General features: G+C 51.4%; 1 protein-coding gene across 1 annotated transcript; it reads right to left on the reverse strand.

Annotated features, from left to right (window-relative positions):
* Window positions 1-8,667: 8,667 nt before the first annotated feature.
* Window positions 8,668-24,087, reverse strand: MMRN2 (multimerin 2). Its single transcript, XM_027530591.1, has 7 exons — window positions 23,856-24,087; window positions 15,589-15,717; window positions 15,396-15,502; window positions 15,216-15,296; window positions 14,331-14,495; window positions 12,414-14,180; window positions 8,668-9,439 (listed from the first exon to the last, which is right to left on the reverse strand). The coding sequence occupies exons 1-7, from the start codon at window positions 24,017-24,019 to the stop codon at window positions 9,054-9,056; spliced, it is 2,799 nt and encodes a 932-aa protein (XP_027386392.1). The 5' UTR covers window positions 24,020-24,087; the 3' UTR covers window positions 8,668-9,053.
* Window positions 24,088-24,373: the final 286 nt, after the last annotated feature.

A 24,373-nucleotide genomic window follows, 5' to 3' on the forward strand; every position in this document is an offset into this window, starting at 1 on the left:
TGTCCCTGAGATGCACATTTCATCCACCAGAAACCCAGTTTGGGACACAGGCAGGTAAGTGACCACACACTCTTTCCCTTATGTAGATAAATTATAAATTACAAGCCTATTACAGCTGAGGGTTATTTTCCTTAAAATTTATTTTCTAATTCTAAAAATATGTACACATTACAGAAATTTAAGAAAACCTAGGTAAGAATAAAGAAACAAATGAAATCATTCAAAATCCTGTTGCCAGATAGTGCCACTACTTACATTTGAATGCATTGTTTACAATGTTAAGATCGCAGTGTGTTGTTATGTATCAATTGAAAATATAATCTTTTAAAAAATTGACTACATAGCATTCCACTAAGTAGATGGAACAATTTGTTCTTTATAATTCCCTGCTGAATATTTGGGTTATTTTCATTGTTTGAGAAAATATAATCAATGTCGTGAACATCCTTGTATAAATATCTTCATAGACTTATTTTCTTAGGTTACACTCTTAAAAGTGGAAACAACGGATGTGAACTTTCAAAAGTTCTTCAAGGTGGAAAAAAAAAAAAATCTGAGATTCTTGATAAATACTGCTACCTTGCTGTCCAAAAAGGTTTCTCATTTACACTCCCAAGAGCAGTGTAAGAGTGCTCGTTTCACTACCTAGCCAGGTAATTTCTTGCAAGTTTTTTCTCTTTCTGCTAATAGAGTGCCTGATTTCTTGCCTGAAGCTAGCTTCTTTTAAGAGTAGTGGATTCCATTTATCTGACCCTAGTGTTCCTGCTGCAGCAAATGCTTTTTTTAAAGCTTAAACTTCAGGGAAGTAAAGGGTGCTTTCCTTCTCCTCTGTAGTAACACTATTTTCCCTCCTGCACTTGGTCTCACCGCCTATGAGAGCTGTTCTCAGTTGTGTGTAAATTCAGTCAGTGTGCCTCGCGATGCCTTTTCTTAGGCCTTTGAACATGTTAAATCCTCAGAAGAGGTTTGGGACTAGTTGGTGTCGCCCCCACCTATATATAGGTGGGGGGCGACGTATATATATACATATATATATGCATATATATATGTTGGGAGGTACCCTATTATAGACTCTTTATCCTCATGTAGTGTCAATGGAAGACAGTAACTTGAAATAATGGCATGTTGTGCAGCTTGATGAAGAAGAATCAGGGATTTCTGGGGCCTATCAAGTACATGCCAGCTTTTTTTCCGTCTCTGAAAAGCTGACTTGGATGCACTTCCCTGCTGGTCCGGTTGCCACAACTGTGCTCCCAGTGCAGGGGCCCTGGGTTCGATCCCTGGTTAGGGAACTAGATCCCACACGCTGCAACTAAGAGCTTGTGTGCTTCAACTTAGATCCTGCTCAGCCAGATTTTTTTAGACACTGTTCTTCTGGAAGAGCCTAATCCTTATGGGTAGGTTAAAGCAGACACAAATTCAGTCGTTAAGTCTTCATTTTCTGGGAGAAATATTTACCTGCCTATTGCTAGTACATGAACCATTTCTGGCACTTCGTACTTCAGTTGGATGCATATTCCTAAAAAAAGCCTGACTCCAGCCCTTGGAGCAGTACAGCCAAAGTGGACACAGTTCACTGCAGGTGACTGGCCAGAAGTATAGGCAGAGGCCATCTGGTGGCAGCAGTCATGGGGAGTTAAACACTGAGCTCACGGTAAGAGCAGGTGGGCAGGTCGCCCTGAAGCTGGGAATCAGGAAGCAAGAACTTGGTTCAAGTACAAAGGTACGCGAAAAAAAGTATTTCAGATGGAAGCAGAGACTAGAGCTGAAAGGCTGATCCATAATGACCTTTTGAGTTGCTGTTGATATTCTCTTTGGTAGATGTGACACGCATGGCCTGCCTACTGCTGCTCTAAACTTGATCTTCCTGCTTGTCGTCCAGTTACTTGCTCAGAGTGAAATTCAGAATGATTCCAGATGCCTCAGTGCTCCCTACCCCCACCTCACTAATGACCTAGATTTTATACAGGGAACCTGAAATGTTACCATTGTTTTAAAAGTCAATATGAAGTTCTTAACATTCAAAGTATTTTTAAGCAAGAGGAAGAAGGAACTTGGGCCTCTTTTTTTTTTTAAAGGTAGGGAAAGCCTTTTTTGAAAGCAACTTTAGAATCAAGTTGAAGCACAGCTGTTGCTCCATTCTCTGTTGCTCTCATATGCGACTAAAGTCCAAGTAAGTGTTGAAAACCACTAAAGGAAAGAATGGAAAAGCTGTGGCAGAAAAAGGGCCACCACTGTAGGGGGAAGCATTGCAATCAAGCACTTCAAAAGCAGCTTCTATTATTGATAATTGACTGTCTTCACACTCGGCTAGTAGTGTTGTTGAAGAGACATTCTGCCTCGCAAGATTCCGCTGCATGGTCTTCAAGCATCCCTGTGGCCAGTAAGAAGTCTGATACGTGTCTGATTCAGTCTTTTTTGGTTTAACTTAACCGCTTTCATTCAGGGAACACAATTTAATTTAATTTTTGATGTCTGGAAATTTAAACTTGCCGTGTCTAGATCCATTCATTCTGTTTCTCGGTGCTAATTGGGTCCTGTTAATCTTCCCTTAGGAGCTTTTCTTCCATCACTTCTCTGCTCTCCCTCCCCTTTCACTTTCCTGTTTCTGGAACTGCTTTGCACAAATCAGATTGGGTCAGATCAGTAGCTCAGTCGTATCCGACTCTTTGCGACCCCATGAATCACAGCACGCCAGGCCTCCCTGTCCAACACCAACTCCCGGAGTTCACTGAGAATGCCCATCGAGTCAGTGATGCCATCCAGCCATCTCATCCTCTGTCGTCCCCTTCTCTCTCCTGCTCCCAATCCCTCCCAGCATCAGAGTCTTTTCCAATGAGTCAACTCTTCGCATGAGGTGGCCAAAGTACTGGAGTTTCAGCTTTAGCATCATTCCTTCCAAAGAAATCCCAGGGCTGATCTCCTTCAGAATGGACTGGTTGGATCTCCTTGCAGTCCAAGGGACTCTCAAGAGTCTTCTCCAACACCACAGTTCAAAAGCATCAATTCTTCGGCGCTCAGCCTTCACAGTCCAACTCTCACATCCATACATGACCACAGGAAAAACCATAGCCTTGACTAGATGGACCTTTGTTGGCAAAGTAATGTCTCTGCTTTTGAATATGCTATCTAGGTTGGTCATAACTTTCCTTCCAAGGAGTAAGCGTCTTTTAATTTCATGGCTGCGGTCACCATCTGCAGTGATGTTGGAGCCCAGAAAAATAAAGTCCGACACTGTTTCCACTGTTTCCCCATCTATTTCCCATGAAGTGGTGGGACCGGATGCCATGATTTTCATTTTCTGAATGTTGAGCTTTAAGCCAACTCTTTCACTCTCCACTTTCATCAAGAGGCTTTTGAGTTCCTCTTCACTTTCTGTCATAAGGGTGGTGTCATCTGCATATCTGAGGTTATTGATAATTCTCCCGGCAATCTTGATTCCAGCTTGTGTTTTCTTCCAGTCCAGCATTTCTCACGATGTACTCTGCATATAAGTTAAATAAACAGGGTGACAATATACAGCCTTGATGTACTCCTTTTCCTATTTGGAACCAGTCTGTTGTTCCATATCCAGTTCTAACCGTTGCTTCCTGACCTGCATACAGGTTTCTCAAGAGGCAGGTCAGGTGGTCTGGTATTCCCATCTCCCATGGATGTTGCTTCCGTATTTCTTACGTGTGTTTCATATGTTTCATCCTGCCTTTTGCTTTGCTGCCTAGCTACTGAGTGTTTTTATTTCAACAACCAAATTTTATTTCAACTTTATTCGTATTTTGAAAAAATTTCAAACTTCAAGAAAAGTTGCAAAAGTAACTTTGCAAAGTAAAGTTGCCATTTACACTTCATCCAGATTTATAAACTTACATTTTGTCACGGCTGCTTTGCCATTCTTTATGTATACAAGAATTGCAAAGGCTCATCTTGGAGTGTCTGTACAGACTTCCACATACACGTACTTTTTTCTGAACTATTTGGAGTAAATTACAGAGCTCATGCCTCTTTAGCCCTGAATCCTTCAGAGATAACTCTGTTACATAGCCAGTTATGTACAATTTTCAAAATCAGGAAAGTTAACATTTATACCATAATGATTATCAGCAATACTGCAGTCTGCAGACCTCATTCAGGTTTTGCTAGTTGTTCCAGTGAAGTCCTTGGGCACATTTTCCTGGTCCAGAGGCTGCCTAAGATCTTGCATTGCATTTAAATGTCCTGTCTCCTTATTCTCCTTCAATCTGAAATAGTTCTCTAGCTTCTTTGTCTTGCGACACCAAGATTTTCTAGAATAAAGGTCAGCAATTTTGTGGACATGATGCTTGTGTCCTCAGGGCGTCCCACCAGGACGCCGTGGCATCGGTGTTTCGTTGATGGTGTCATTGGTCAGCGATTTTGTGGACATGATGTCTGAGTCCTCAGGGTGTCCCACCAGGATGCCGTGGCATCGGTGCTGCGTTGATGGTGTCATTGGTCAGCGATTTTGTGGACATGATGTCTGAGTCCTCAGGGCGTCCCACCAGGATGCCGTGGCATCGGTGTTGCGTTGATGGTGTCATTGGTCAGCGATTTTGTGGACATGATGTCTGAGTCCTCAGGGCGTCCCACCAGGATGCCGTGGCATCGGTGTTGCGTTGATGGTGTCATTGGTCAGCAATTTTGTGGACATGATGTCTGAGTCCTCAGGGCGTCCCACCAGGATGCCGTGGCATCGGTGTTACGTTGATGGTGTCATTGGTGAGCGATTTTGTGGACATGATGTCTGAGTCCTCAGGGCGTCCCACCAGGATGCCGTGGCATCGGTGTTGCGTTGATGGTGTCACTGGTCAGCGATTTTGTGGACATGGTGTCTGAGTCCTCAGGGCGTCCCACCAGGATGCCGTGGCATCGGTGTTGCGTTGATGTGTCACTGGTGAGCCCTTTTAAGGTGCTGCTCGTGGTTTCCCGGCTGTTAAGTCCCTGTTTTCCTTTTGTACTTGGCATGTTAGGAGAGAGACTTTGAGACGCATTTTAACATCCACTGATAACTTCTACGTGAATCAGTGATTACAGACTGGTGATTTTCTGATTCCATTTTTACATTTATACTTATTAATTGGCATTCTGCTACAAGGAATAAATCTCTGTTTTTGTTTATTTTTTATTGTCAGTATGGACTCTCATTCAATAAGTTATCGTCTGTTAGGTCATTTTTTGTTTCGATGCTCAAATTGACCCAGACTTGGCTACTGTGAGTTCATAAAGGTGGCGCTGAGTCCTTGCGACACGCACCCATCGTTTCTGAGCACTTTTTACTTTGGGGCGTGTGAAGACGTTCCAGGCTTATCTGGTGTTTTCCTTGCCCCTGCCGTTGAGTTAGCCATTTCTCTTTGCTTCCTTTTAGGGAGGAGGATATTTAGAAACCAGGATCTAGGTAGCAGATGATCAATTTGAATTTCCAATTTCCTGTATTGTTTCTAGAGATTTATATATTCCAAAGTTTTCGGTTTGTTGAGTCTGGAACCTTTCGTTCAGGACACTGGGTTTCCACAAACGTTTAGCAGTTTGGGGTAGTTGCTCATCAGTGTGTTTGTGAATCCACAGATGTTTAGCAGTTTTGGGGTAGTTGCTCATCGGTGTGTTTGTGAATCCCTGCTAAACCCAGTTCTGTGTTCCTTGGGTTCCTGCTTTTATCCAGGAGTGATGGAACTTTCTGTTAGAACAAAAGTAAGGAATCCTTCCCTCTCCTTAATCCCCTCAAGAGGATCCAGGCTTTGCCCACTCTGCGTGTTTGCCTCGGAGTGATGGAACTTTCTGTTCGAACAAGAATAAGGAATCCTTCCCTCTCCTTAATCCCCTCAAGAGGACCCGGGCTTTCCCCGCTCTGCGTGTTTGCCTCGACAAGCAGAAACGTTTTGTCATTGTCAGGCCAGGTTTGGGGGGCGTTCTTCATGGAGGAATGACGCTCAGTCTGAAGCTGGGAGAGGAGTTTTTGAGATAAACATCATGGGAGAGGAGAGGAGCTTCAGAGTATGAGAGTTAAAGGGAGTTTTAATAAACATTTTTAATAGACCATATATCCTCTTGACGATGTTTCTGAAATGAGTTATTTTGACATGCGGTTTGTGGAGACACAGCTCGGGATTCTCTCCAGAAGTCTTGACTGTGATAAAGTCACACGTGTCCTCTGGGTGTGGGAGGTTCTTGCCTCTAAGTGTCAGTAGCTGCCCTGTGACTGTGCTCGGGACTGACAGGCACTGCTCTAGCTGCTGTCTGTGGGGTCGCTCAGAGTCGGACACGACTGAAGCGACTTAGCAGCAGCAGCTCTAGATCGAGACGGAGGCCACTGCTGCCGGCTGCTTATTTAGCTCAGGCTGCCGCAACTGCCCCTCCACAGACCGAGGAGGGCTGAGTTTGAGTTCAGGGATCCCCTGAAATCACTCCCATCTCTCAAATGTTTTGAGTTACGACTTCCTATTGCTCTTTCATTTTGTAGTTGCTCCCTTGTACTTGCTGTATTATAGGAGTTAACTAAAATCTCCTGATCTGCGTATGGTACCATTCTTGTTTTTCAATGACGTTTTTGAGTATTTTGGGGTATTTTTTTTTACCATCGGGTTTAGGGAATTCTGATACCACTCTGTGTGTGAGTCATTGTCTTGTTCTGGATGCCACAAGTGAAGGGTGTTTTAACACTTGCCTGGGTAACAGGGGATCTCCTCTGGGGCACTCAAACAGACTCCACCCAGAGACATTAATGGAAGAAATAAGAAAGCCATCAGGGACTTCCCTGGCAGTCTAGTGATTAAGACTTCGCCTTCCGAAGCAAGGAGTATAGGTTCAGCCCCTGGTTGAGGAGCTAAGATCCCACATGCCTCATGGCCAAAAAACCAAAAAAAAAAAAAAAAGAAAAGAAAAACCCCAAAACAGAAACAGTATTGTAACAAATTCAATAAAGACCTTAAAGATGGTCCACAGTAAAAAAAAAAAAAAAAATCATAACAAGAAAATAGATCCATTGAACTTCAGAATTCTTGATAGTCTGAGGGCCTAGTTACCGAAGTATTTAAACAGAAAATTTATGCTTGATATTAAGATTTTGTGAAATCTGCATGGAAATCACTCTATTTGAAAGAACCATTGTCTCCAGTTCTTACCCCAGAAACCAGGAGTGATTTATCCATGATTCTGGAAGAGTTTACCAGTTAGCACTTTTCATTTTTAACCTCCCTGTTAAACAGCACCAGCCATAGGCAGGTTGAAGGACATGTGCCCCTTATGGAGGATATCAGTTCACTCTGCTTATTATATGCAGTAAATTCCAAATGAAAGTCTTAAATGATAAGGCTGTATTACCCTAAATGTCTCACTTCATCATCAGCACAGCCTGACCCGTAATAGCAGGACTGAGCAGAGAAGACACTGCAATGGTCTTCCAGCAGCAAGGCTGACCCGGGACTGGCTTCCCAGGCTGTGGTCAGGAGTGGCCCGAGCATGTCATATCAGGAGTGGCCCGAGCATGTCACGTCTGGTGTTGGGATTACTCTTACAGCTGAGCTGCAGGAGGCAGGAGGCCCTGGCCAGAAGGAAGGGCAGAGGAGTCGAGAGTCGAACCTGTGGTCAAGATAATAAAACACCAGCATGTTTGGAGTTGGTAGACTGACCACCTCACACACAGGTGGAAAAGTTCAAGAGTGGTTGTGATTTACCCCAACGTCAAACTGTCCGTGGCAATGTAGCCTGGCATATTGTTCCTTTTAACACTGGTATTTTAGCACATTGAGCACACCAAGCTTCGTGGCAAATAAATTCTGAGGGGCAAGTTATTTGAATTCAGGGGCCCTGGGAAACAATGAGCGGGGCCAGGAACCTTGTTAACTCTCCCAGGCAACTCTGTCCTTTCTCATCACCCAGACCAGTCTGGTTTTCTTATGGACAAAGATATATCCAACAAATAACAAACACCTACTACCAAAGTCAAACTGTTTTCTGACACGCAGATGACTGCTTCCTCAAGCCTGTTCTCTTCAGGGTCTGTAACTTTCTGAAAACCATGCATTGCTACTGTAGGAATGATTACAGCTCTCAGTGGCACGGTGTAATTCAGTATTCTGCGGATACTGCAGCGGCCTCTGAGTGTTTTAGGTGGTGTTCACAACTGAAATTGTGAAGTCACATCCCAAGTAGTTTGACTTTGCCCCATATCTCTACCTACTTCACCAAATTTTTTGTTCTCCATACTGGTTTGCTTTGCAAACCAGCCAGATCTGAAGGGCATCACTGTATTCCAAAGTTGACAATTCATTGAGGGAGATTTTACCAGCTTCCTTCTCTTCTCTCAGCTACCTTCCTGTTGAGAAATGATAATAAGAACCGGGGTGGTCACAAGCTGTTGGAGAAACATTAGCAGAGGCTCTACACTTAGCTCACGTTTGTCCTGGCTTGGCCTTCACCCCGTGTGAGGCAGGGAGAAACCGGAGTAAAGTTACCAGGTAAATTCAAGGAAGGACTGGAACTAAGGAATGAGACTAATTTGTGTTTCCCTTGGTTGACTCAGCCAGGTCTTCTGTCGCCAAACAGCTGGATTCCCCCTGCTGCCCCGCAGTAGGTAGACAGTAGCTTCCTGTATTGTCCCAAGTGTCACTTCCACTTTAACATATTCTTTTTGGGAAAGAATGATTTTCTAGCATAAGATGAAGAGGAAGCAGGAGAAAGGTTTAAAGTGTTGTATGTAAGTTTCCAACCACAGGAGGAGCAAGACACCAGAACGCTGCCGAACCCAGGGTAGGGCCAAGAACTGGAGTCCAAGCCGTGCTACCTCAGAGGGCAGACCGAGCCGAGACGCACACACCCTGGCCCAGGCCCTGCCCGGAGAGGAACATGCCAGCCTTCCTCATTGTTAAGAGACAGCCAGACCCGGTGCGTCTAGAGAGAGGCCACAAATACCATGCTGTCTTTGCAGAAGGTTTCCAGGGAAAAGCTAGACCAACTGGATGATCTCCAGACCAACCCTGGCCTGAGCCCCAGGCCAAGGAGAGCTGGACAAGTCCACAGTGTCTGGTCAGAGCTGTGCTTGGTACTCAGGTCTTGAACATCAGGAAGCCCCCAAATGCAGTGCCTGGCGGGCTTCTCTTCATTATCGATCCCTGGGTTAGCTCAAACCACACTCTCTCACCCTTTTGCAGCTCAGCCATAGCAAAGGTTGTTGCTGGGCTCCCACCCCTCTGCTCCTCAGTGGTATAGACAGGGGTCCGATGGTGACCTCCAAACACCAGCTGCCCGGTGCCTGGCCCTGGGCCAAATTCAATGCTCACTGCAAACAGATAGACCCCACGCTCAGGGGCTCGGAAGTAGCCGTGTTCAGGGAAGTAGCTGCTGCCGACGTTGATGTAAGCAGTGTTGAACTTCACTGTCTGCAGAGCAGTGGTCCCTTCTGAAAAGCTGGCGTAGAAGGCCACAGGGGAGCCTGGAAATACAGGAGGAAAGCATCAGTAATTCAGCCCCTTGCTCCCTCAAATGGGAAATTACACCGAGCCCTACCTTCCTCACCTTCTTGACATGAGAAAGAGATCACAATTTCTAGATAATCTGGATATTCCCAGTAGCAATGTATCTTGGGAGTTAACTGGCTAATTCTCAGCATTTCACTAGTTGACAGGAAAACACAAGCCTGTTGTCCGTACTGGTGTGTATTTTAACAAAGCTCTTGTTTGATCCTTCTTTCCAACTATGTGAGAGAAAAGTGCCCTGAATGAGGAAGCTGAGTAAGTAGCATCTAAGGCAGCATGCTTTGTCAATGACAGACTGGATCTGGAACCCAGGTCTCTGACTCCCGGATTCCTGCAACCTTCAAGGGATCTTGAGATACCCAGGGGAAAGAGAAAATACTCTCTCTCCTCAAATGCTAACCCTGGTGAGATCAAGAAGAGTGGTTCTTACTAGATGTGTAGCACAGAGAAGGAAAGAGCAGGCAGGTCCAGGCAAGAAAAGTCCTTTCAAGCTAATCATGTTAATATTTTCAAAATGTTGCACCCGAACCCAGAGGAGGGTAAACAGGCCCAGAAAGGCAAGGCTTGCTCCAGATGACACGCTAATAAATGGCCAAACTGGGAGGACCTAGCTGTGGATCTCCTGACTTCTGGGTCTCTCCCACTTGAAGACCCAAGTTAGTAAGTCTAAGGAGGGTAAGATACAAGAGGCCTGGAGCCAGAGGAAGCCTCGGTGGATGGGGGCTTTAAATGTGCATTAATTTTTTTAAACACCGGCCTTATAGAGAAGGAGGACAAAAAGAAGCAAATATAGAAAAATATGGGAAACCTATTGAAAATGTGTTCATTTTCCCAGTACCCCTCACTCCCCCATCCTGGCCTCCGCACTGATAAGGTCATGTTCCTCACATGCTCCGTGGCTGTTCCCTAAGCTAAGGGCTCTCTGCCCTCTCCACCCCTCTGTGGAGACCAAGCTCCCCATTTCTTGGGATGAAACCGAGGCCCAACAGGAGGAATTTACATAGAAGACTTGAGTCCCAGAACAACAGCCCCTGCACTTAGCCTCTAGGTCTAACAGCGACAAAATGACAAAATTTTGCTTTTCTCCAGTTCTGGAAGGTTTTCTGAGATTAGTTGGGAAGAGTTTTCTGTGTGCTGCCGGCGGCTCTGCAGTTCTCCCAGCACCCAGGAGGTGGCGCACTCGCCCCGCTGAAGGAAGGCCAGCCTAGCGTGGCCTCTGCCGGAGGCCGAGCCAGCCAGTGGCTGGATGTGCTCCTTAGAAGAGGAAGGGCTGTGCTTCACTGCCGGCCAGCAAGTGAACTCAGTGCGCTTCCCTGCAGAGCGCAGGGTCAAGCTCTGTGGCCTCCCCATATGAAATTTTTAATTTTAAGGAAAAAAAATTTAACAAAATATTTCAGTGGTAAACTCAAGATACCTAAACTATCAGGCAACTTGAGGCCTTGCACTGCTCACAGGAGGGTGGGTGGCCTCAGCCACAGCCATGAGAATCCCGGAGAAATGGGAAAGCCGACGTGTTTCTACTAAATGTTAAGCCGTGTGCTGGGTTTTGGGCAATGTATCTGCTGGTCCTGCCGACAAGCCTTTGTTGTAGGTAGGGCTTCTCCCTCTTCCAGAGGAAGAAGCTGAGACGCACTAAGCGGTGCTACAACCTATACATGTCCACTGCTCCCAGGGCCCAAAGTGGAGGGTGCGCGGGAGGGGGGCAGGCTTGTGGTACGACCCCCCACGAAGCCTCAGACTATCCACACGCCCGGCCTCACCAGGCATACGCGGCCCAGATGGCAGCTTTGTCCTTACCCTCGTGTTCAGGTGGGGAGGTAGCTGTGGCCCTAAGGCCATCTTCTCTGGCAAGGGAGTCACTTGAGTAGGGGTCCACTTCCCAGGGCCGCACTCAGCGGGGCTAGGAAGGCTGGCTGCTCATCTCTTCAGCCTCAGAGCCAAGTTTCCCAGGGCCCTGTACGGACCCGCTGAGGGCCTTTCACAGGGGAAGGCCCAGCTCCCTAGAGACAGCTGGACTGGGTTTCTCTGAGCCACTTACAAGCTGTGTGAACAGGACACTTTCCTGACTAAGCTTCAGTTTCAGGTAAGATAGCAGTGATGATGCATCGTTGAGCTGTTGTGATGATTCAACATGGCAAAGCCCAAGAAAGGCACCACAGGGGACCTGTCTCAGAGCTGTAACATGGGTCCACTATGTTAGCAGAACAAGCTCCTTTTGGGTCCCAAGGGTTTCCCCTGTACTTGTGGGGTGCTGCCCCTGGCAGATGACACCATACCTTATCCACTCACTCACTTGTGCATAGGAGAAAGCTTAAAGACATGTGGTGGGTGCAGTGGGATGGGGCGAAAGGCTGAGATTGAGGGATTTGAGGGTGTGGTTATGGAGGAGAGGGCTTCCCTGGTGGCTCAGACAGTAAAGAATCCGCCTGCAGTGCAGGAGACCTGGGTTCTATCCCTGGGTTGGGAAGATCAACCTGGAGACGGGAACAGCTACCGACTCCAGTATTCTGGCTTGGAGAATTCCATGAACAGAGGAGCCTGGTAGGCTACAGTCCGCAGGGTCACAGTCTGACACGACTGAGCGACTTTCACTTTCACTCATGGAGGAGAGAAGCACCCCCTCTCCCTGCCCCACTGTTAGAATGGCAAGCAGCCGCTGCTGTTTAATGAGCCTCAAATGTCTATGTGGTGGGCTCGGCCTGCTCACTGACAGCTCAGTCCTGTGACTTCTACCTCCTGATACCCCAGGTAGCTTATACTCCTAATACTCCCTAGTCCTGAATGGAAGGTAAGTCAAAGGCAAAGCCAGCCCTGAGTAGTGGCGACTGATGGTCATCTTGCCCGCCTTCACCCCTGCCCCCTCTGAGGCAGAAGACCTGTTGGGAGATAGCAGTCCTAGACCCCACTCTCCTCTCAGGCCTAGGAACTCACCTGCCTCCCAAAGCGCTGGCCCTTTGACTCGCGCATCCTCTAAAGATTCCACTTGCTTCCGATCCCTCCTCTTGGGAGCTTCCAGGCCTTTCTGCTGCTTCTTCCCTTTCCTGTTCAGCATGGCCTGCAGCTTCTGCAGGTCCAGGCTGACGTTGGCTGCCACGAGCCCTTGGAAGTTCCCAAAGAGGCTGTGGAAGAGGCGCTGGTGCCTCTCCAAGCTGCGCTCAGTTGTGGAGAGCTCCCCGCGAAGGCCCTCGAGGGAGCTGTTGAGGGAGGAGACCCAGGAGGCCTCACAGCACCGACCCACACGCTCCAGGTCCGAGCTCAGGCGCTGGAGCTCCTGCGCCAGCCCACCGACCTCCTCTGGTGAAGCGGCCCGGCTGGGCTCCAAACGCGCGGTTTGCCGGCGGGCCCCCGAGGCCTGTTCCAAGGCAGTCACCCTGGCGGCCAGCGCGTCCCAGCCTAAAGCCTGCTCCTGCAGCCCGCTGGCCGCGTCCATCAGGGCGACGCGGATCTGTTCGTAGCGCAGGGGCAGCGTGCCGGGCCCCTCCTCGGACATCTCCTCCATCACCTCCTCCCCGAAAAGAGCGGCCAGCACGGCCTCGTGCCGCAGCGCGTCCTCCAGCAGGGCGGAGAAGGAGCTGTGCAGCTGGCGGATGTCGCGGCGGATCTCGGTCTCAGCGGCCTGCAGCGCGCTCACCTCGCCGCCCAGGGCACGCAGCTGGCTCCGGAGCCGAGCCGCCTCAGCGCGCGCCCGCTCACCCTCTGCCTGCTGCGTGTCCACGGCCAGCGACAGGGAGGCCACCGTGTCGCGCAGGGCCTGCAGGGAGGAGCCGTCCTGCTGCCGCCGCTCGTCCAGAGTCACCTGGGTCTCCTCCAGGGCTCGCGTGGTGTCCCTTTGGTCCTCCCGGATGACATCCAGGTCGAAGTAGAGCTTCTGGCAGTTGCAGTCCTTGACGTACTTGATGAGGTCCGCGTGGGCGCCCTGGAGGTGCTGGAGGGTCAGGTTGAGCTCCAGGAGCTGCCGCTCCATGTCCTCCTTGTTCTCCTCCATGATCAGTGACTTCTCCATCAGGATCACCCGCAGCTCTCGCAGCGCCGTGTGGTTCACCTCCAGCTCCTGCACCTGCCGCTGCAGCTTGCTGATCTCATCGAAGGTGTCATCGGATTCCGAGTACAGCTCCTTGATCTCGTCCACGTGCCGGGCCAGGGTGGCCTTCATGTCTGCCAGGGTGCTCCGTAGCGCCTCCTCCCTGTGGGCAGTGGCCACATGCAGGGCCGAGAGGTTCCTCTGCAGCTGGCCCAGCCTGGCGTTCAGACTCTCTGGCTCTGGCCTTGCGGCTGCCCCTGCTGCTGCCAGGACCAGGCTGCTGTTGACCCCCACAGACTCCTGGGCTTTAAGGAGCTTCTTCAACTTGATGTCCACGTCGGTCTGGACCTCCGAGAGGGACTGGTGCAGGGACAGGCGTTGGGCGTACAGGCGGTCCTCCACGTCCTGCCTCAGCTGGCCCACCCTCTGGGCGTTCTCCTGGACCTTGGTCTCAAATTTGGTACCAAGCTCCTGGAAGTCAGCTCTGGCCACAGAGCTCTCCTGGACCCTCTTGAGGGCCTGCTGGTTGGCCTCCACGTCAAGAGATAAGTTTCTTATGACCTGGGAGAGGCTGTGCAGGCTTTGGTTGAAGCTTCTCCACATCGGGCTGAGATGTCCTTGCAGGAAGGTGTTGATGTGGGGCAGTAGCACTTGCTCCAAGGCTCTGCCTGGAAACTCTGCAACAGATGTGTGTGTTCATACATGCCCTGCAGGAGCAGGCACCCTCCCCAGGGGCTGACTGAGTGGGCGGGGGCTCTGCCTCCCCATCCACTCATCCCCTAGGACATGACCAGGCTCTTCCTCAGCCCCGGGAACCTGCCACTCACCAAGCTCTGTTTGATTTGCCTCAGTTGTTGCCACTGTGAGGTTGCTTGCCCAGGCTTCCCACAGGCCCGGGAGGCTGTCTGCCATCTGATGGATGTCATTCTGGAGATCACCCAGTCGGCGTTCCTGCCGCTCCACTGTGCTGCGGATCTCTGCAGCTGGATGACCTGAATACACATGATAAGTGTCAGGCTTCCCTGGCCTGAGCAGAACATGAGGTGCAGAGAGGAAATTAGGGGATTGAAAGCAGGGAGGTGTGTCCTGATATCCTCTGAGCAGGAGCTTAGAAGCCTTTAACTCTAGAAGGACAGATGCATGGCCAGTGAGCCCTCACCCAGACCGCAGCACCGACAGCAAACATGACTGATCCGTCAAGGCACACTCTCCTCCTCGGTCTCAGGGACACGGCGTCTCCACATCATTCTAGGCAGCCCTTGTCAACAGACAGGCGCTCACCACAGGATGAAACATTCCCATCCATGGCCCAGCCTTGAAAGGCCTCACAAATGGTGTCCCTAGGTGGCTCTGCTGTGCTGACTCAAGACCAGGGACAACATGGCCTCCTGGTCCTGGTTAGGGGGACTGGAGGGAGGCTTCTTCCAGACCACGGGGGCTGATGCAATTCAGAGGGCAAGGAGGGTCCCAGAAAATAGGGTCAAGGGAAAGGGTACATGTGCTTGGCCAGCAGGCAGGTAACTCAGGGCCCTGTGAATCTTGCCGCTTTGGTGTGAGGATGAGGTGACACAGGGCCACAGAGGAACCCCTGCCAACCCCAAGCTTGGTGACAAAGCTTCCCTGAAATGGCACTGCCCTATCAGAGGACAATGGGCTTGGGCACATGAGTTCTTTCTACCTGTCCCTCCTGCACTTCCAGGAAAGCAACATACCAGATTCAAAGTCAACTGGCCCATCCCAAGGCTCCTGGAGGCTATCACCTGGATCTTCAGGCTCAGGGATTGCCATGGGATCTGCAGAGAAACATCAGATATTAACTCCAGAGGTTAGAGGGGCTGCGTGACCTCTTAGGTCAGAGGTCAGAGGGGGAGGGAGACCACAGGGAACCCTACCGTGATGCTGGCAGTCGGGGCCCGCAAAGCCCGGGCAGCACCTCCAGGCCACGGAGGCCAGCACCTTCTGCTTGACCTGGTACACCGGCTTGTGGGCCACACGGTACCTGGGGGAAGAGGGCTAGCTCAGAGTCTCCAGGGTGAGCCGGCACAGAACCTGGACGGATAGCCCACCCTGCTACACCACACTCACATGACTTTGACCTTCTGGCAGTTTGGAGCCCCCTGCGGACATGGCTGCTGTGAGTGGACGAGGAATTTCTCGGTTTTGCAAGCAGCTATGAAGGTGACCAGTCTGGACTTCTGGTAGGGGCACCAGTTACTGGAAAAAAAAAAAAGGCCAGAAGAGAGGGCTGCTGAGCACAGCCAGGTCTCCTCACTCCCTAGAGGTCAGCAGGGAGCCAGTGCAGAGCGCCCGGCCCCTGCGTCTGTGCCCCACTCAGTCCTAGAGATTCTGAAACCCATTAGCCTGAGAAGGGAGTGCTCTGCATTATTCATCCTGCTTCAGAGCAAAAGCCCTGTGGATCCTGCCTGCAAGGGCACCTGCTCCGTTGTCTTCCAAGAAGCACCCTAATTCCCAGGTCTGCACAGAGAGGTACAGGAGCCTCTCCCCACATCATAGAGTCACCCCCAGAGTCAGGAAGGGCTCTCCCTGTTTCTGCTGGTGCCAGGGAAGCAGTGTGGTGCTGCTCCTGGGTTTCAATCCTTCACACTTTCTGGTTGTGTGACCTTGAGTGAGGCACTTAGGGAGTTTTTGTTTCCCATCATGGGATGGAGATAATACCCTCCTCCAAGTGAGTATCAAGTACCCGCCTCCTCCCAGCTGCGTAGTGAACATTGCTGTCCTGCCGCCTTCTGGCAGCTCTGGTAGCTGGCCCCCATTCCCATTGCCACTGACATTGTTCCTCACTGGAGATCTGGTTGTGGGGATGGAGAAAGGGCTGCTAAGGAGAGGCTTGACTGGGGAGCCTTTGAGTGCCAACTGAGGACAGGCCTCTGTCCTGAAGGCATGGGGAGCCATGGAGGAGCTTAAACAGGAAGTCACATTAAAGAGCCACCCTGGTTCCTGGGTGCAGAAGGGTGGGAGGGGGCGAGACATAGGTGGCTACATCAGGGGTCTTGGTGCGTAGGGGGATGGGGTGACCATATTGATTTGGAGTGCTGAGACCACGCAGCCTTATTTCCCACCTAACTCTCAGAAGCCTTGTAGCCAGCCTGTGCTCTCTCGGCTGCAGACTGAAAAGGCTTGTCAGGAAAATGACCCCCCACTCGAGGGGAAAGATCTAAAGAGACTGACACCAGGGGTTTCCCCCAGTGAGCTAGCCCAGCAGAGCATCCTCTATCAAAACAGATCACAGAGCCCCACCCATCCACCCAGCTTCCAATCAGTTACCTGACCTCTCTAACTCTTCAGTGGGCAGACAGCCAAGAATGACCCCTGAGGAAAACCTCTTCCAAAAGAGGGAGCTCAAAACGAGCAAGTGGAAGAAAATCAACTTGAAGAAAACCAGAACTGTGCAGGGAGAAAAGAACTTCCCCTAAATCTGCATTAATATTCCCAGATTGACAAAAGAACTTATTGCACCCAAGAAACAAGAATAGGAAGCTACTTTAAAAATGGAGGCAGAACACTGAGAGCCCCTACCAAAAAAAAGAACCCTTGAAGTTAAAATTATAATGGTAGAAAGGCAAAAGAAATTTGATAGACAAGTTAGAGGATAAAGTTAAAGATATTTCCCTAAAAGAAGAGCGAACAGAGAGATGGAAAATATGGACAATAGGATAGAAAAGATCAGAAAAATAGAGAACCTATGTTGGGAACCCAACATCCAAACAATAGGAGTTCCAGAAAGAGAGAGCAGAAGGAGGGAATCATTGATGAAAACAAAAAACAACCGAAGGAACATTCCAGAAGAGAAGGACTTGGAATTTTAAATTCAAAGGGCTCACCAGTTACCCACAACACAATGAAAATAAATGCACAGCAAAACACATCTGTGAAATTTTGGAACTCTAGGACTGAGAACCATTCTACACTCTCCAAGCCCCCCTGCACCCTGCCCCCATACACATCAGTAATTAGAACAGCCCTGAACCTCTCGGCAATCAATGTGTGTGTGTTAGCCACTCAGTCGTGTCTGACTCTTTGCGACCCCATGGACTGTAGCCTGCCAGGCTCCTCTGTCCATGGGATTTTTCAAGCAAGAATACTGGAGTGGGTTGCCATTTCCTTCTCTGGACTTCCCTGGTGGCTCAGACGGTAAAGCGTCTGTCTACAGTGCAGGAGACCCGGGTTCGATCCCAGGGTTGGGAAGATTCCCCTGGAGAAGGAAATGGCAATCCACTCCAGGACTATTGCTTGCCAGGCTCCTCTGTCCATGGGGTTCTCTAAGCAAGAATACTAGAGTGGGTTGCCATTTCTTTCTCTACTCAACAGCAATACCAGACACTAAAAGTAAAGAATCACCTTCAAAATACTGAAGGAAAATTATCTCCAGTTTAGAATCCTATACTCAGCCTAACTATCAGTTTAAGGAGCACAAAATGAAGACAATTTCCACCAGCCAGATTTTAAAGCATTCCCCGATGCCCCAGGACCCTCATCAGGGAGCTACTAGATCAGTAGTTTGCAATCTTGCCATCAAATCTTCACATCAGAAGCATCCTGTGGCACTTTAAAACAATGACCCTGCAAGCCCCACTTCAGGCCAGTTAAAGGAAATTCTCTGGGATTAAGGCCTGGGCATCCCCATTTTAATGCTCTGTGGGTCATTCTAAGGCACAGTCCCGGACTGAGGAGCACTCTGCCAGAAGTGCTTCACCAAAACGGGAGAGAACGCCGCGAAACGGAGAACGGCAGCAGGCGAGAGGAGTTCCGGCACAGAAGCGAGAAGGGAGACCCCGGGACGGCAGGCAGGGGCGCGTGGGCAGTGGTCCGGCCGGGAACACGGTTGGAGGCTCTGAGAGAGGCTCCCAAGAGAACACGGGCGGCCAGACACCCGGCAGGGATGAGTGAAGGGCGGACGCGGAAGCCGGCAAGGGTTTGGAACTGAGTGACGACGACACAGAAAGCGAAGCAAAAGGACAGAACTGAAGCAAAAATGAAGATAATTGCTTATTTCAGGAACAATGAAAATTGTGCGGGGGTGGGGGGGAAGGACGCATAGGCTTTCCGGGACATGCAGACTCTGCTGCATCTACTCAACTGTACCGGTGTAGCAGGAAAGCGGACATTGACTGTATGTAAATCAACAGGCATGGCTGCATTCCAATAAAACTTTATTTACAAAACAGGTGGGCGCCCAGATTTGACCCACCGTTCCAGAGTTTTCTAAGTCTTGCTTGTGGTTGTATATCACTAAAAAAAATAATAATAATAATTTCCAGCTGGAAGACAAAATGCAGGTGAACAGGCAAGAACATCTTGGAAGACGAGTGAGGAGGATCTTCTCTAACGGTCATGACCGACGCTAATGTCAAGGAATAAAAACAGTGGGACGTGAATTCCCCAGTGGTCCAGTGGTTAAGACTCCATGTTTTTAATGCCAAGGCCAGGAGTTTGAACCCTGGTCAGGGAACTAAGGTCTCACAAGCCTTACAGTGCAACCAATACAATAAAATCAATCCAGAAAACAGTGAGATGTTGGCACAAGATACATCAAAGACCCGGAAGGGGCCTGTACATCCCCAGGGGCCTATTAAATGTTAGAAGGGGCACACAAAAATCAGGATGGGAGCAAGTGTACACACTCAACACAGAAGCTGTGTACTGTGAGAGAGCTGGGCCCAGAGGTCAGGCCCTGGGGGGAAGTAAGGTGGTCGCCTGTCAAAGCCTCCGGTTTAAGGCCCCATGGAAATTCCTGGAACGTGCTCAGATCTAGGGAGAAGTATTTCTGTAAACCAGCTGTTCTCAACGGGACATGGGTTGGGAGGAGAAGTGGTCCACCCCACTTGAATCTGGCAACGAGGCACAATGGTAAAGAATCTGCCCGCCAATGCAGGAGACACAGCTTCAACCCCTGCGTCAGGAGAAGGGAATGGCAACCCACTGCAGTATTCTCGTCTAGAGATCCTTGGACCGAGGAGCCTGGTGGGCTGAGTGACCGAGCAGCTGAGCAGAACACACACGTGGCTGACACAGCTCTGGGGATGGGGAGGCTCCCGGCCTCAAGTGGGAGGAGGCCACAGCCCCTTTCCTCACAACAGAGAGCTAGCCCCAAATGTTGATAGCGGAGGCTAAGAAACGCCCACTGTACCAAAGCTCTGCTTCTCACGTGCTCTCTGAACTGCGGCAGAGGATCCAGAGGGCCTGCCCCCTGAGAGCACCGGGTCTGGGCCAGCCTGCTGGGAGTGACCGGGACTTTCCACCTCAGGTTCCTAGAACTGGAAGTGGTGCTGCCCACCCTTCCTGCCTAGGAACTTTCTCTCCAGACCTGCCCAAACCTCAGGCTCCAGTGGCCACTGTTCTCCCTGCCCATACGCCCCTCCCTTGGCAGCTCCATGCCCTTGGCACCGTACAGGCTGCTGGCCCAGAAGCCCTGGGAACATTCCTGACCTTTGCTTTGGTTTCCTACAGCTCTCGGCAGTCTCTCGCTGGCCTACTGAGCCCCCAGCCCTGCTCGCTGAAGTGCCCCATTGTTCTCCCTGCCTCCTGGCTGGGCGCCCGGGCCCTCTTGGCACCCTCATCTCCCAGTGGTCTACCAAGAGGCAGGTGCCAGCCTCGAAATGAGTGTGGGGGGTCACCAGCCTGGTTTGGGCCTGTCCTGGGCCTCTGGCCTGGCCTGATCTGACGCCCCCCGCCAGGCAGGAGAGAGTCTGCTGCCCCCCTTAGAGCTTTTAACTGGATCTGGGAGTCCTAGACTTTCCTCCCTTCCTTGTCTTTGGACTCAGGGTGACCTTGAGCAAGGCCCTTCCTCTGTCCTGGAAATGTGGAGAAGATTCCCACTTCTAGCCCCTCCCTGGGGGCAGGGGTGTGTGGAGTGAGGGGGAGGCTTTGAGGAAGGCAGAGAAAGCGTCAAGCAGGGAAAGGGCTGTTAGCCAAAGCCTCCTGAATTATGAATGTGCTGCTGTTGTGCCCCTTTGGGGCACTTAAGTGCTTCTTAACCAGCCAGTAAAACCCACATCCAACTGCCCCTTAAGCCTGTCTGTGAAGGAGGTTGTGTTCTCAACATTCTTGCTTTCTGAGGCCCTGAATGCAGCTGTGAATGTGATGACTCCAGGGGAGAATTTTGTCAGACTTCGTCTCTCAGCCACAGAGGGGCCTGAGCAGGGGAGCCCGAGGCCCACTTGGTGTCCAGCCAGAGCCAGGATTCCTTGAGCATAGCTCATGCCAGTGAGTCTCTTCCCTGTTAGTGCCCAGGGCCCTGGGCCTTGGAGAACAGATACAAGGGCGGACCGTGTAGCCACAGCCCAGAGACCAGAGTCAGGGCTCCACCCTGCTCCCGTGTGACTTCCAGAGATATGCATGACTTCTCTGGGCCACAAGCTCCCAGCTGCAACAGTTGGAAACACTTCTTGGGGTCTCACTGATACTGGTGACTAGCCCAGCTAGGCTGCTGCGAGGAGCATCTCCTAGACTCCCACCCCTCTTAGGGGAGACAAAACAGGACAAAATTGAGGACACCTGGGATTTGCATCCCAGCCAATGTAGGCCTGAAAGTGAAAGTATTAGTTGCTCAGACGTGTCCAACACTTTGTGCCTGACTCTTTTTTCCCTATGGAAGAATACTGGAGTGGAAAGCCATTCCCTTCTCTAGGGGATCTTTCTGACCTAGGGATCAAACCTGGATCTCCCGCATTGCGGGTAGATTCTTTACCATCTGAGCCACCACAGTTATATAGCCCTAGGTGGCAGCCCCACGCCTCTGAGCTTCCCAGCGTCTAAAGTGGAGAGAACAGTGGCCACCTTGCAGTACTGTCATAACCATGAGAGATAGGATGCCTTTCCTGGGTCTTCGCTCAGTCCCCACAGCAGTGGGTTCGATTCCTGGGTTGGGAAGATCCCTGGGAGAAGGGAATGTCACCCCACTCCAGTATTCTTGCCTGGAAAATTCCATGGACAGAGGAGCCTGGTGGGCTACAGTCCATGAAGTCGCAAAGAGTTGGACATGACTGGGCGACCTTCACTCACTCCCCACAGTGGGCTTAGTCCTGCCTGGGAGGTGGCCCTGCATCTGAGGAGCCCATATCCTAACCTCTTGCTCTCCCCAGCTTTACAAAAAGCTGGGAGCAAAGAAAGAGCCTCTTCCTCACAATGTCCAAATGCCCATGTCGCTGGCTCACTGGGCCCAGCTCTACAGGGTCCTGGGGATGTAGGAAACACCAACCACGTTCCTCCTTCATCCTCGGATCCAGCACCAGGTCGGCTTGTTCAAGCTTCTCCTTGCACGTGGTCTCATCTGGGTCTGTGTTCAATGCCTGCCCTGGCCCCCAGGCCCCAGGTAGAGGTAGGAGGGACAAATGCAGGGCAGACTGGCTCCAGCAGCTTTGAGGGAAGAGCCACAGGCTTGTGCTGGGCGGTGTGGAGCCCCTGCTTGAGTGTGGAGAGCCTGTTCTGCCTCTCCTTCCCCTGTGGCCGGAGAGGGGCTGGGGCTGCGTTTCCGCCTCTCCCTTCGTGGGACCACAGGAAGCAATCAGCCTGAGGAAGCTGTGCTGTACTTCCTTCCTTTCTCACCAGCCCCTCTGGAGGCCTTGACAACCTCAGCTTGACCTGTGGGGCCTGCAGCTTCTGAGCTGTGGGCAGGAGACCAGCAGGCCTGCTGGGAGCCCCCGGAGGGTTTGGAATCGGGGATGCCCTCAGACTCCTGCCTGGGCATTCCCGGGCCAGAGTGCCCTTGTGCACATACCCACACGCACTGGGACCCCCAGGCCAAGGCTGAGTGACTGCCTCAGGCCTTGAGCAGTCCAGAGACCCACCCTCCCAGGAACTAAAGGAATGCAGACCTTCCCCACAGCCCCGGTGCGGGTGAGGGGGGCAGGTGTAGACTGGGGGAGAAAGGGGATATCTCCTCCCTCCTTCCCATCCTCTTGGGCCCCTCATACTCCCTTTCATCAGGGGGAGGTAAGCTGCCCAGAAACAGGGGCTGACGGCTTTGGGGAGGGAAGGCAGGATTCTTGGTCCTGAAATCAGAGCCTGGGTTCCCCTGCCAAGAGCCACCTGTACTCCCAGCTCTGAGCAGAAGCGGTAACAGGGCAGGAAGGAGGTCTCTCAAGGCCCAGCTTCTTCCCTGTCCTCCCGCACGGCCACCCTTCCATCACTGAGGGGCAGTACACGCTCGCTTAATCTGGTCCTCCCGCCTCTCCCTGTCCATTCTGCTTTGGGGAAAGTGTCCAACAAACACTTTCACCTTGAACCATCAGAGCTATATGAGAGCTGTCCTGGGCACGTATGGGCCAGGCCTACGTGACAGTGAATCTCAGCCAGCCCAGGAGACTCTGGTGACTGTGCATTGGCCCTTCTCACCCTCCAAATCCACATGGATGCTCCCAACCAAGTCTGGTTTGTGTGTGGAGGTGGGAAGAGTGGGGGCGGTGCAGGGGGAAAGACACCCTGGGACCAGAGCCAGAGTATGATCTCTGGAGTCAGACTCAGAGCTTGGTTCTAGTTCTCCTCGGCTGCGTGACCTTGGCAAGATGCTTAGCCTCTCGGAGCCTCAGGCTCCCTTAGGTGGAGGGGATAACAGAGATAACACTTGGCAAGATGCCCAGAGATGGGTTTGACAAATGGCACCTGCTGCTCTGACTGAGGGTCCCCCGAGGAGGGACTCGCATTCCCAACACCTTGTCAGCCGGAGGATCCCTGACCCTGGACAAATAAAAGGACTAGAAAACGGGGTCTCAGTCTAGTCCCAAGTCCATTCTGCCCATCTCCAGAGGGGTGCTGAAGCAGAGCCTGCTGGATGCCGCAGCCTCCTTTTTGTTCTGGAGATGGAGCAGGGCGCCTTGTCTGCCCACTGCTCAGCTGTGCCCCTCCCCAGGCACTCAGATCCAAGTCCGGTCCCCAGGAGCGTCTGTCTTCTAGGGCTTAGGCCAGGCCAGCCTCAGCTGGGTTCAGCTTTCAGAACTGAGTTCCGAGAACAGGAGCCACTCCCAAGCCAGCTGGAAACTTCTGGAACCACAGCCCCTCACCATCTCCCATGCTGGTGTTTGATGGCATAAAGTGCTCCTGCCCTGCCCTGCCCAGCCTCCAGTCCCATTCCCTGCCATGGGTCAGGCAGGGAACTCCATGTGGTCCTTAGGTCCTGGGGGACTGGGGGTGTCCAGTCCAGACTGGCTGGGGGTGATCTTCTAAAGGCGAGCTTGACTCCTAGAGCCTCATTCAGCTTCACAGCTGGTTCAGCAGATAGATGATATAAACCTATTTCACATACAAGTAGCTGAGGTCCCGAGAGCCCCTGCTTTGGCTGAGCTGGGACTGAGATTCCTCTGCCATATCCTCCCCCAGGTCCAGGCCCTCCTTACCGTCTGACAGGGTCCCCGCTGGAGTCCTCCGCCTCTGCCCTCCAGACTCCAGGTGGCTGGGGGCTGTGTGGATCAGAGAAACTGGTACCAGGGGCCTGTGCCCAGGTCCCCAGCATCCCCCAGCCCAGGGCCCCCCCCAGGCCAAACAGCAGTGTCAGGATCATGCTGGCTTGGGGCAGACTCAGCTTCTGTAGTGACTCCCGAAAGTGCCGGTGACGTCGTCTTTAAGTTAAGTCTCAGAAGGAAAAAAAAAAGCACAGGGACAACAAAGAGAGGAAGTGGCCTGGGCCGGCCCCCCCAGTGAGTCCCGTCCGCCCGCTCGCCCGCGGCCTGGCCCCACAGGGGCAGCCAGCCACGCAGGCCAGTTCCTGTGGCCAAGGAGGACTCGGTCAGAGACCCTGGGTGTGGGAGACACAGGGGGAGGTGGTCCCACAGAGCATGTCCCCGTGGGAGTCAGAAGGGCACCAGCATGGTGGTGGAAGGAAGCGCGTCAGGAGGCAGCGGCCAGATGAGCCTCG

The sequence above is a fragment of the Bos indicus x Bos taurus genome, chromosome 28 (genome assembly GCF_003369695.1).
Source record: "Bos indicus x Bos taurus breed Angus x Brahman F1 hybrid chromosome 28, Bos_hybrid_MaternalHap_v2.0, whole genome shotgun sequence".
Classification (NCBI taxonomy): Eukaryota; Metazoa; Chordata; class Mammalia; order Artiodactyla; family Bovidae; genus Bos; species Bos indicus x Bos taurus.

What these genes read in the sequence shown, in the direction of transcription:
- MMRN2 (XM_027530591.1), bottom strand. Translation starts at nt 24,019, where the DNA reads ATGATCCTGACACTGCTGTTTGGCCTGGGGGGGGCCCTGGGCTGGGGG. An exon ending in CCCCGACTGCCAGCATCACG is followed by an intron (nt 15,297 to 15,395) that starts GTAGGGTTCCCT and finishes GTTTCTCTGCAG; the next exon opens with ATCCCATGGCAATCCCTGAG. An exon ending in GCCAGTTGACTTTGAATCTG is followed by an intron (nt 14,496 to 15,215) that starts GTATGTTGCTTT and finishes ATGTGTATTCAG; the next exon opens with GTCATCCAGCTGCAGAGATC.